The 12,103-nt window shown below is 35.9% G+C and overlaps 1 protein-coding gene across 1 annotated transcript in view; it reads right to left on the bottom strand.

Annotated features, from left to right (window-relative positions):
• ADCY7 (adenylate cyclase 7) overlaps positions 1 to 12,103 on the bottom strand; it is a 31,289-nt gene that overhangs the window by 7,290 nt on the left and 11,896 nt on the right. The window contains exons 9-16 of the mRNA XM_009578830.1: positions 9,325 to 9,457; positions 7,883 to 8,068; positions 6,967 to 7,010; positions 6,047 to 6,127; positions 4,936 to 5,008; positions 4,033 to 4,130; positions 3,226 to 3,310; positions 1,437 to 1,574 (exon numbers count right to left, since the gene is read on the bottom strand). Coding sequence (XP_009577125.1) covers positions 1,437 to 1,574; positions 3,226 to 3,310; positions 4,033 to 4,130; positions 4,936 to 5,008; positions 6,047 to 6,127; positions 6,967 to 7,010; positions 7,883 to 8,068; positions 9,325 to 9,457 — 838 coding nt within the window. The remainder of the gene's footprint in view (positions 1 to 1,436; positions 1,575 to 3,225; positions 3,311 to 4,032; positions 4,131 to 4,935; positions 5,009 to 6,046; positions 6,128 to 6,966; positions 7,011 to 7,882; positions 8,069 to 9,324; positions 9,458 to 12,103) is intronic.

Consider the following 12,103-nt stretch of genomic DNA (forward strand, 5'->3'; position numbering starts at 1 on the left):
CAGACTTTCAAAAATCCCTAAAAGATGCATGGTAAAGCCATAGCTAATAATAGAAAATATCCCTAGAACTGCCTTATGGCATGAGTAAGTCTTTGTGTTCAGTGATTTAAAAATTCTATCTTTATAAAAAGTTATCAAAATGCCGCCATCCAGCTATATCACACACACCATCCAAGACTCATTTCATTTTAATCTTACAAATGAAGACGGTATTCTACTCACATAGGTGGTAGCACACAGGTCATTTGATCCAGTAAAGTTTGCAGGTTTGTTCTTTTCAGTTGTCTTGATTTATTGGGAAAAAAACCAACAACAAAACCAGCATACAAACTTGTTAGCAGGCAGTCACTAAATATAAGTTCTTTCTACATGTATTATATAATGTTACAATGATATCCCCTCTAGTTGTATTAAACATATATGCACACACAAGGTGCAAGAAGGTTAAAATTGCCAAGCATTTACTTCCTTATTTTTTAATTCGGGATAAAGTTTCACATTATGCCTATGCTAATCTAACAGTGGACTGGCACAAACATGTGGTTCTGTCTCACCCCCCAGTTTCACAGCTGCTGTTCCTGTTTTCTTCTAGGCTGTCTCTGGTGGTGTTCACATGACACCACTCTGAGTCAATTCAAGGACCTAAGCCAGCAGAAAAACAACCCTAACAAAAGAAAATCAAGCGTTTTCTGCAGTATAGCTTTCAGAATAAACTCCCCATGGAATCAGAAGAATGGCAGACCAAGCACGTGGGATCAGAAGGACATAACTTTTAGTAGCTAGCTATCAGATAGGTTTAACTGTTAACATGATGTGTCACATAAAGCTTGTTTAAAAAAAAAAACACAGCAGAGCGATCTTGAGCATGACGTTACTCTAAAGGGTAGTTTTTCAGATATATGTACCCCACGTGCAATACAATACTCAAAAGACAGACACCATTTGCATCTTGGTCTAGCAGTAACTACCCACAGTCTTTGGTTTTAAAAGAGAGCCAAGCTATATTCTTCCCTCCCCCATCTGCGTTATTACTAGCTAGTGCAAGTAGCACAGTAAACTGCTTAAAACTTCTACCTGCTACAGCCAAACATTTAAACCCCTATTAAAAAAAAATGGAAGACCATCTTAGTGATGAGAGTTACATCAACAGTAATTATAAATGCCATCTTGAAAGCAAGAAAAGGTGGTGTAGACTAGAACTCAAGTCTATCACATGTACTTTTAGTTCTACAAACTGGGAGTTTTTACTTTTAATGCTTTTACATGACATCGTGCATTATCCTTGTGTAAATCAACTCATTGAAAATCAGACATTAGAAAAAGCAGCAAAAAGCACGGTACTTGATGAAAAGAATACAGGAAGTGACTTAAACTGTGGATGTTACACACAATGTGCGTGTGGATGTTCACACAATAAAGATAATGCGATTACTTACCAAGTTAAAAATGGCTATAATCAGCAAGGCACCTATAGTGATGACTGCTAAAGGAAGCCTAAGTAAAGGCATTGTTTCCACCTTTTCCGAGATAGCACAAAGGTGGCGCAGGAAAGGCCACTGTTCTGAGCAGCACTTCTGCAAACAAAATTAGTTTGTTTCAGTAGCATGGATAATGCTTTGATACATGGGAAGAAATATTTCTAAATATAAAATACATTTTCTCTGCAGGACAGTGTCAGGAGCCTTCACTGGAATCCTAATTTAGAACTCTGAATCTAGTCATTCAGATTAAATGCCTAATGCCTTTCCACAACTGAAAATAGAGATAATGCTTCCTTATTTCAGAGATACTGGCTGCTAAAATTTTCTGAATTTCTGCTTTAAAAATACAAAATTATGATCCGATTAAAAGTTCTAGAGAAATGTTGCTAAAATATAGTGACAACCTATGTTGCATTTTTTAGTTATAGAGCTATAATGTTATATTTGGAACTACATTTTCAGATGACTAAATTGAAACCAATATAGATAGTCCCCTTTCTTGCCATCCTTATATCCTCCATTTGTTGCTATAGAGAAAAACATCTAGTAAAGCGTATACTTTTAATGATTGCAAGCATTATTCAAGGATGCTATACCAAAACACTCCCAGCGTAAAACTCAAGTCTGGTGCAATTGCAGTCTTGGAGTTTTCTTTTTCTTTTCTCCATGTGTTTTTACATATGTAGAAACCATACATGCATACATACACACACCCCTCTTTCTCTCTCTCTCCATAGACATATATACACACACACACATATAAAAATCCATCCGCTCATACATATATAAAAACACCATACATACATAAAATCCATACATACTATCTAACTGTCCTTTTAAATTAATCATAAAACTTTATCCCATGTACAGAGTGCAATTTTTTTTTCTTTCTTTCCCTTTTACACGACTTGAACCTGGCTCTGTAAGAGACCATTTCTTTCTGTGGCAGTTTTCCTGGGAGATCACCATCACCGCTCTGCAATAGGATGATGGTGGCATGTTCTCAACGGAACTTCAGAATTCCCTCTCACCCTTGGTCTAGCACAACATGATTCTAAGGAACTCTCTAAAATCCCTTCCCTCTCCCACCCCTGCCTCCAGATAGTTCTTGGACTGGAGAAGGATCTTTTTTATTTTGTATCATTGAACTCTGTGTCACTATGGGCTGTCTCTATGTCACTATATATTTTTAAACAGTAATTGCACACATTTAATAATGCAGAGAAAAAGGAATGACAAATGCAAGTGTCCTAATTGATGTAACGGTGAATTTGGAATTCTAACAGCTACGAAATTGTTGCCAATAAATTATTCATATATTTGTAATTTTCACGGGGCTTTATAAATTATTATGAAAACTAATCTTGCATTCAAACTTATTTTGATTTTAATATTGTTTCCAGTATAGAAAATACCAGGATTTACAACCAAAATTACTATTAAGGACAAACATAAAAATAAATTTTAAAAACCCAATCCCACTCAGCAAGTGTTAATATCTTCCTCCTCCCTCCTACCGATCTAATTCTACCCAAATAAATGTGAATTACAGTGAGAATTTTCAGACATGAAAATCTGTTTCCGGCAACGAAATCTTCTGATAACCTAGGGTTCAAAGCTCCTGTAACTCCTATAGGAATAAACAGCTTAATTCATCATCCTAAAAGATAGACCAAGCTGCTGAATTCCATCCATCCATCCACTTTTGAAAGCAGGAAGCTTTTTTTTTTTTAAACAAACTTACCATACATTTCTCAGCAAAGCACACAAACAAAATAAGTACAATGATGACTGCCACAATGCCAAAGGAAATTCCTAGTTTTGCAGTTCTAAACAGAAGAGAAAGCATTAAACAAACTAGTGTTAAATGAAAAAAATTTTCAAACTGCAATTCAGACTAATGTTTGCTAACAGTGTGTCTCTAAATTTAAATAGAATTTTTCTTCTAATAGCACTGGATGACCATAACATTGCACAGGTTATTGTTGCTCTGTTGCACAAATACTACTTTAAGATATTCTACTCTTCACTGACAGCCTGAACCACTACCCCATACATAAACCACATGGAAATTGCACTGAACAGCCTTGAAAAACAAATACGCCATAAACTTCAGAATTATCAAACATCTGCTTTCTCGGAAGTATGAGAAGAAGCTCAAAGTTCCCTCCTTGTATCTCTACAGACAAAAGGATCACTGAGCATGTTTTAACGAGCTAATCCTGTTTTTCTATTGCTCACTCAATGTGCTTACAGCCAACTATTCTTATAAAATAGTATTTCTCACTTAACTGATCATCTCTCTGTGTGTACTAAGCAAACATAACATTAAAGAAATATTTTTATTTTATTTTCATACTGATATGTATGCTCTTATGCAACAACACGAATGCACTCCTTTATTAAGGGGTAAATTAGCCCTAAGAGGTGTATGTTTCTTAAATGTAAACCCTCAGGAACTCCAAAAGACTTTAAAAAGTTTCATGCACATTAGTTTCACTTTAGCTGTTGGTTAATTTGAATTATAAATTATTAAAATACTGACACTTACTTTGGCATTATAAACATCTGTATGAGAAATATACAGAGGAACACAAAACTGGCACATGCGAAGTAACTCTTCAGTTTTAGAATAGGAATGGTGCGATACTGAAACACAGATTATAATAAATCTTAAGGATAATTCCAGGGTTTTTTTAAAATTCTATTACATTTTTGTGATGACACATACATGTAAATTTATACTCTATTAAAAATACACACAGAACTAAAAGAGAACAAAAGAAAACCACCAAATAAAATTCACTTGAACATCTGTCAAGAAAAGCAGCACAGTCCAAAGGATGATTTCAAACCTAGAGGGAAATCCACTGAGTATATAAATCAGCACTTCACAGATGCATGTAGTCATAATCCTTACAAAAAAGGATATACACAAAAGTAAACCTAAAGTGTATATCTATACACACACACCAGTAACTACATACAGTACACCAGAGCACAGTAAATTGAAGAACAGTTATTCAAACAGAAAAAGTACACTGCACCTAACAAATAACAGTATTATACTTGCAATGAAACAACCACAGAAAGCAAAGTATTTTCATTATGGATGCAGAAAAACGTCTTTTTTTAAAAAAAAAATCTCATTACTTTTGAGAGAAGTTCTTCATATAATAAAGTTGCCAAACTCCTATTAACTCCCTTATGGCAAGAATTTAACCACAGATTAGAGAGAATCTCCTTTAATCTGCAGAATTACATTCTCAAGGAAGAATGACCAGCTCAAACAAATCATAAGATCTGCTTTCCATTAGTTACCAAAAACCTTTTTGGACGTGCAGTCACCTCCAGAATCCAGTTTCAGAATGAAAACAGACAGTTTCAAATATATTCTTATGCTGCTCTGAAGTGCAAATCAAAGACCAAAAAGGATTATTTTGCTCTTACCAACCTCTTTTTCAAGACCGGGTTCTGCAAAAATCAGTGAAAATCCACAGAAGTCATCGGATTTGCCACACCACGGACTGCATTCAGAGAGACACACGTTACAAAATGTACACAACAGTCCAAGGAGACTATGCAAAAGCATCGTTGTAGTTATGGCTCCTCAGTATACAGGGCGAGAGTGCCACTGTTTTACACACATTTGACAGTTCTGCAAGGTCTTTACGTTTCATAGCATAACATGTGAGCGGTTACGTTTTTATGTAGCTGACAGGCAGTCGAGAACACTCTCACAGACAGCAGCGTCTGCCAGTTACATGCAAAATGTAACCCCAGACTTTCCCTAAGGTTTACAAGTAGGAAAGTATAATAGCGGATGTTAGAGATGGCTCACAGCCTCCAAAAACTTCCCCTAAATAATATCAGGCCCCTATTAGGAGCAGCTGAGGTACAGTGATAACAGCCTTGCTATAATTTAAATGAAAGAAAGAGTTTTTCTTCTTGAATTCACTGTTTTACATTTGATAGGAATTTAAATACTGTATTTTAAATTAAAAAAAAACAACTAACAACATTGCCTGTGTTTGTCTGCTTTTAAATGCAAATATAGTGCCAAATGCACCACCTGCTACTGAAAGACCATTTATCTTCAGTGAACCAGACACTACAGCAATTTTATTATTAAAGTCAAAACACAGTTTTGGGGGTATACATAGGTTTTGTTCAGAACTGCACCCCATTTCCTGACACTTCTTATTTTAATAAACAGAACACAAACTTTAACTTCGCTTCCCATCCTACTCTGCAGTTTGGCTCATTACTTCAGACAGTCATAGGAAACAAAGCAGTAATTTTGCTATTTCAATAGTACTACATACCGCATTGAACAGCTAGACTAACCATTGGCTTCTTGCTATAATAATTTAGTAATAGTCTCATTATATTCAAATCAAAAAGAAACTAAAATAAGTAAAAACCAAACAAAGACCAAAAAAAGGCAAGACAAAAATCCTGGTAACTTTTCATTCTTGAGAAGTAAATTTTGTATCTAGACTTAAAATTGAGAATGCAGATTATTCTCAAAGAAAAGATGAAGAAAAAAGTAAAATATTGCATACTTAGTTGAATTGAGGCCCTCAATGGTTGACATCATTTCATCATAAATATCTTCCTCTATCCTTCCCTTCTGAGATGAATTTCTGAGAACGAAATTAAGTCCATGTCACAAAGGCTATTCAGAAACAATTAATGGCTACGGAGGACCATACTTTCTCAGTACAGAAGTGGGTAAGCTACCAGGGAAAAGTTAAACAAGAATGCTACAAACTCATAAACATATACATCCATAAGCACTTTACTAAGCATTTCTCTAGTTACTCAAATCATGCATTTTTCAAGACAATATTTTGATAAACTAAGAGAATGTTTCACAAGTGAAAATCATCTACTTAGTTAACTCAGCAGTACAGGTACCATTGTAAGCATTGCTACATAGAATGCAATTTTTTATTACACTACAATGGCATATATTAATACTACTAACCAAAGCCATATCTTGTAAAATATAATATATATTTACTTATAATATTATGTTAAACTATATTTATTTTGTACTGTAATATTTATAAACAAATCTAGCATCTATGAATAAGAAAACTAAAAGCTGAGGTAGCACAAGCAGTTACAATATATACATGTATACAATATATGAAGTGTTCTGATTTGTTTTCCACTGCTCTTTAGGTCTCTTACTTCGCTACTCCCTTTCATCCTGCTACAGCCTGTAAAGCAAAATGCAACTGAATGACTGAGGGGCCAGTAAGATGAAGCAGGGGGAAGCTCCTTTTAGAGTCTGCTAACAATAACAAATGTGAATTGAGAAGTTTCTTAAAGGCCAAAGATTCAGCTTAACCTTTCTAATGCAGGAATACCATACACATAGTGATTAATCAACCAAAAGATCACATGCTTACAGTACACTGAACTGCAAGAGGAGCACAGGATCACATAACTTAAAAAAAGAAAGTATTTGACAAACCTATCGGAAGTTCTCTGGCGCCCAGTGGAACACAAAGGTATTTCCTAAATCAAATAACGAATTAAGAATAAGTTACACACTCAGTAAATGGCAAACAACTATTGAAAATAAACTTCAGGAAGCTGCCAAAAACATTTTTATTCACAAAAATTTATTCACAAAAAATCAAGAACCATTCTCAAATAGCAATGTTTTCTGCTTTAACAAATAAGCATTTTCTGACCAAAAAAATTGTTAGAAAATAATTGAACAGATCTTCCCTCTTATTTTTCTCTACACACTGAAATAACAAACATCAGCAGAGGCAAGAAGACTGAAAACCACTTTCACAAATCTGAATGGACGGATACTTAATTTAAAATTTACTACAGCTATCTCTGTCCACAGAGAGTAGTACCGCCTTGTTGCGCCTCCAGGAGCACACCTGAAAGCACACCTCCTTTCAGCTTTCAGGAAGAGCATATGGAAGGAAAAATTATTTTTCTTAAATTTTAAAATCTTAAAAATTCTTTACTGATAAAATCCTGTTTCAGGCAGAGCATGTGGAGGGACTGTTTATTTTCTATACATTTTAAGTAGATGTTGAGCGCATCTGGAGTCTGGGATAAATTATCTTTTTTCCAAAACCACATGTAGCGAGCAGGACCCCAAGATGCAAAAGTGTCAGGGAAAAAAAAGATAGTTTCGAAGTTTTACTTTGAAGGTTTACTGTGAGTATAGCATGCTAGAGATTGGCAGAGTTTGAATACTGTTAAGTTCTGACAGAAATACTTGTTGCACTGATACCTTCTTAGTTCTGTGTACACATTTAACACCGAGAGTAATAGCAGAAATTCAGCCACCAAAACCATGTCAGATTTCAAGTTTCACACTATAGACACGAGGAGCAGTTTGCAGTCACTACTTCAAACCTCACCTTTCTTCGCCTTCCTTGTGAACTTGAAGAGTCACTGCTCACACTTTCTCTGTGGTTCAGGTGGGCAAAGGGCCTGGCTGCTCCCCAGGACTCTAAATAACGTGTCATCCGAACAGATGCTCGCATCTTCAGCCCATCATTAACTCTTGTTTTAGGGAGATGATTATTTGATCTGCATTGTTTGGACTAACAGAAAAAATGCACTCATTTAGAAAACAGAAAGTGATACAAATTACAAAGAAATGAAGCTCTGTGTACTTGAGTAGTTTACTATACAATCTAGCTATTTAGTAGGACTCTAAACACGTATCAGCAATGTGTCAGCCAATCTCAATTCCTTTATCTCATTTAATGAATGTGAGCTAAAGCAAATCATGACATAATGAATTTGCTTCAGCTGCCTTTACAAGCCTTTGCTTGTAACACTGCAACATTCAAACTTCCTGGTTTATTTACGATGATGCGAGAGAGCGGAGGATCTTACGAATAGATACAATTTCCTTGCAGTCAGCGCAACAGCAGGGGAAAAAGAGTCCCAATTCCTGAGCTAGGGCGTATCAAAACAGCGGTTAGGAGAAGATCCCACAAATTATAGACTCGACATTAGATTATATCCCTACGTCACAGGTGAAGAGTCAGGCAGTATATACAGGGTATACAGCAGTACCCTTGTGGGTTTACAAGGAAGCTAAAACTACAGAATAAACGGATACGTCAATGACTGGTTATTCTCTAACATTTCACAGGTATCTTCAAATGAGCAGGGACCATTTTAATAGACTTAGACCCTTATTCTGAGAATATCTGCTGTGTACACGTAAGGGGGGAGTTGCAGTGTTGAGTACATAAAACATGCAACAAAGATAAGATCGAGTTCTTGCTTATTAGAAGTGGCTCTATACTGTTCCTTCCTGTAAAGATACTGAAGGAAAGAAGTTTGTAATTTTCATTCTTTTTTCTTTTGAAATATTTTACTCATCAAACACAAGCGGATTCAAAATAGCAATACTCCAGGTGTTTGCAGTTACCAGGCTCTAAAGGGGCGACCAACAGTTGCTAACTTTACACCTTGAAAAGGTGAATATCACATCTAAGACAGTGAGGAAGATGTCAGAATTTTACAGGAAATACTATATCTGAAAGTGGCCACACAGTACAGGTATTCTTTCATTACTTCATCCCACTTTTTGACCTGGATTTGTGAGAGACACACTTCATGCAAACAAATATGTATTTTTACTCTAAGTGGACCACATAAGAGGTTTCAGCATAACACTTACTACCTTCAAGCTAATAGGCATATCATAAAACAGCAGATCTGAAGTCCCAAATCCAAGCTACTCAGATGACTCATACCATTCTTTCTGTTCCTGAATTACCTATGTACTTAAAATGTATGTATATATTTGAATAAATATACATGTTTAAAAGCATACACATACCCTTGGATCAACCACTAAGTAGGTTTTGATATTCATGGATTCAAGGTAAGGATCCCTCAGGTGTCCATTCCCTTCTTCTACTTCATAAGCTTTCCCTAGGTGATTTAATGTTGCTTCAGTGATGTGTACACGGCTGAGAAGGGGAAAAAGAATAAGAGACCCAAACACTTAGAGAAAGGTCACATTAAACATTTCATTTGCATTTCAATGGCGACTGCTGACATTTCTGCTTTTCACCCATCTTGTGCTTTGGCAGCCAACTGCAAAATCCTGCCAGTACTTAAAACCATATTTGCAATTCTTTATTGCAGTTTTTCGTTGCACATCTTTCATAGCAAGTATGGTAAAAAACACTTCCCAGAATGAGATAGTATAAAACTAAGTTGAAATAAGCAAACACCTATAAGAAACAAGAAGAAAAGTGATCAAAGGAGATCTGATGACTGACAAGACAGACAGACTCACAGGCAGGTTGTTTCAGATGGCAAGAGCTGCAGGGAAAGCTCACAAACAAAACACAAGCGAGGACTGTCTCATGCTAGAAATGCATGAGGAGGAGAGGAGATGTTACAAAGTCTGGAAAAAAAAACTGAAAAGGTTTTTTGTCAACTAGGAGGATAATTCTGAAAGTCTGTCTTTTCTGACTGAAACAATCAGAGGAGAGCATAACACAGCAACGACAGCAGCACACTTCTAAGGAGAGCAGCTAGTATTCTTCTGTACCCATTCACACTTTGCCTTAAATGTTATTTAGTTCAGTATCCCAAATCACGTATTTCGATATAAATTACTAGTAATATCTTTCCATAGAATTTCTCTACAAGAGACTTGAGTGTGTTCATAAAATAGCGTTTCTTTTCTTATATTCTACTTTCTCATTGCTCATTTTCCCACAGCTTTTCTCGGTTTTCTTTGGCACGGATGGGTTAAACACTGTGCTGTCAGTCGTACAATCCGACAGCACAGAGCTGGGAGTAGAACATTTCCAGAATGGAAGCTGACAGCGTGCAGCACTCCTGCCTAACTACAGAGAGCAAGGGGATCACTGTCCCATCTGCCTCTACTTCCTTATGCTGCATGTAGGTTTGCCTGAAGATAATTTAGCCAAGACCTGGAGACCACTGGTTGTGGCTTCCCACAAGGAAGAACAAAAAATTCCTCAATACTTTTGGAGCCAAAAGGTAAGAGTTTTGGAACATAGAGGATGCATGTTTTTATTTGTTTACTGGTAATTGTCTCAAAAAACTGTTTTTTTAATTGTTACCTTGACTATGCAGTTTTGCAATCGAGGTGAACCTTCAAATCTTAAATCTTAAAGCTTGCTCTAAAGCATCATTTTCTCCATAGAGACTGAGGCATAGTGGGTAATGTCTGTATTAACTGAGCCTTAAAACACAGTCATGTACTGCAGCAAGTTTTCTGTGGTTTTCCACTTATCTCAAAAGGCAGTACATTTGTTCACTATCCACCATTTTCCATTTTACCGATCTTCATCTTCCCTCTTCCCAAATCACACGCTGCCACAGTACATTTCAGATCTTACTGCAAACTTCTTTCCATTTAAATTACTATGCCGATGACTTCTCAGCAGTTACTAATGCTTACTGGATTTCAGGATCAGCACATAACCAAAAGCTGCTACCGCTAAAGCTGCCTCTCAAAGGCAAGCTGTAACATGCACTATTGCACTTCCCGTGCTAGTACAGAATACCTAACATACTGCACTCAATTTTCTATGCTAACAGGCCTGAGAATAACATATTCTGATCTTTCAGGCATATACATATTAGAAAGAAATTGCATTTTTAATTTTGGTTTTATGCTAGTCCTTTCTGCTTTACTAGTATATTACATTGTTAGGAATGCAAATAATTTTTAAAATCAGAAACATGATGAACAAGGATACTCTGTCAATGGAAATAAAATATTTATAACGCTAGAAGTTTTCCTGCATCCTTTCAAAAGTCTTTAGAACTCCTTCATTTACAGAAACTCAAAATACATATACTTCTTATTTAAAATAAAAACCTCAATCTGCTCCTAATGACAAAACTTCTGCTTTCAAAGGAGCAGGACTAGCTAACATTGGAATGGGGAATTCCAGACACATCATTTTTCCGCAGAGCAGGAAACAAATATAACATAACATTTGCATAATGAATAGAAACCCTTCCTCCCCGTGAGGCTCCATCTTCCACAAGTGGAAGGTTTCTTCTGGCTAGTTTTGAAACACATGGTAAGCGAGTGCTAGACATGTATAGATACAGGAAGTATGAAGTGTAATGTTTCAGAATCAGCATGCCAACCTAAACCAGCTTTATTCTTTAACAAATTATCAAACTAAGCACAAAGAACGAAATGAAATAATCAAAGTTTTCAAGATTGGCAATGGTCCTAAACGTGACTAAGAAAAGTATGTTTTCATGCCATATTCAGAGTCATGTTGTTTGCTTTACCAACGAAAGAAACATTACAATTCTGTATTCTTGTTTAATCATGCTGAGTCATCACATTAAAACATTCAACCTGGATGGTACTGCAACCGTTCACCAAGCTCAAATTAGTTTTATTTTTGTTTCGGTCACCAATGCAAGAAAATAATTTCATATTCATATCCCCTCATCACTTTGCAGAAATTAATTTTTAAGTTACAAGCATATACCTAAAAGCTGTCTGAGGCATAGAAATAATAAGAACCCCTATAATGTCACCAGTTAGAATCACTTTCCAAGAGAAACCAATACTTTAATGCTTAAACATATACTCACAGGAATGCCAT

Source organism: Fulmarus glacialis, unplaced genomic scaffold, assembly GCF_000690835.1.
Source record: "Fulmarus glacialis isolate BGI_N327 unplaced genomic scaffold, ASM69083v1 scaffold16635, whole genome shotgun sequence".
Taxonomy (NCBI): domain Eukaryota; kingdom Metazoa; phylum Chordata; class Aves; order Procellariiformes; family Procellariidae; genus Fulmarus; species Fulmarus glacialis.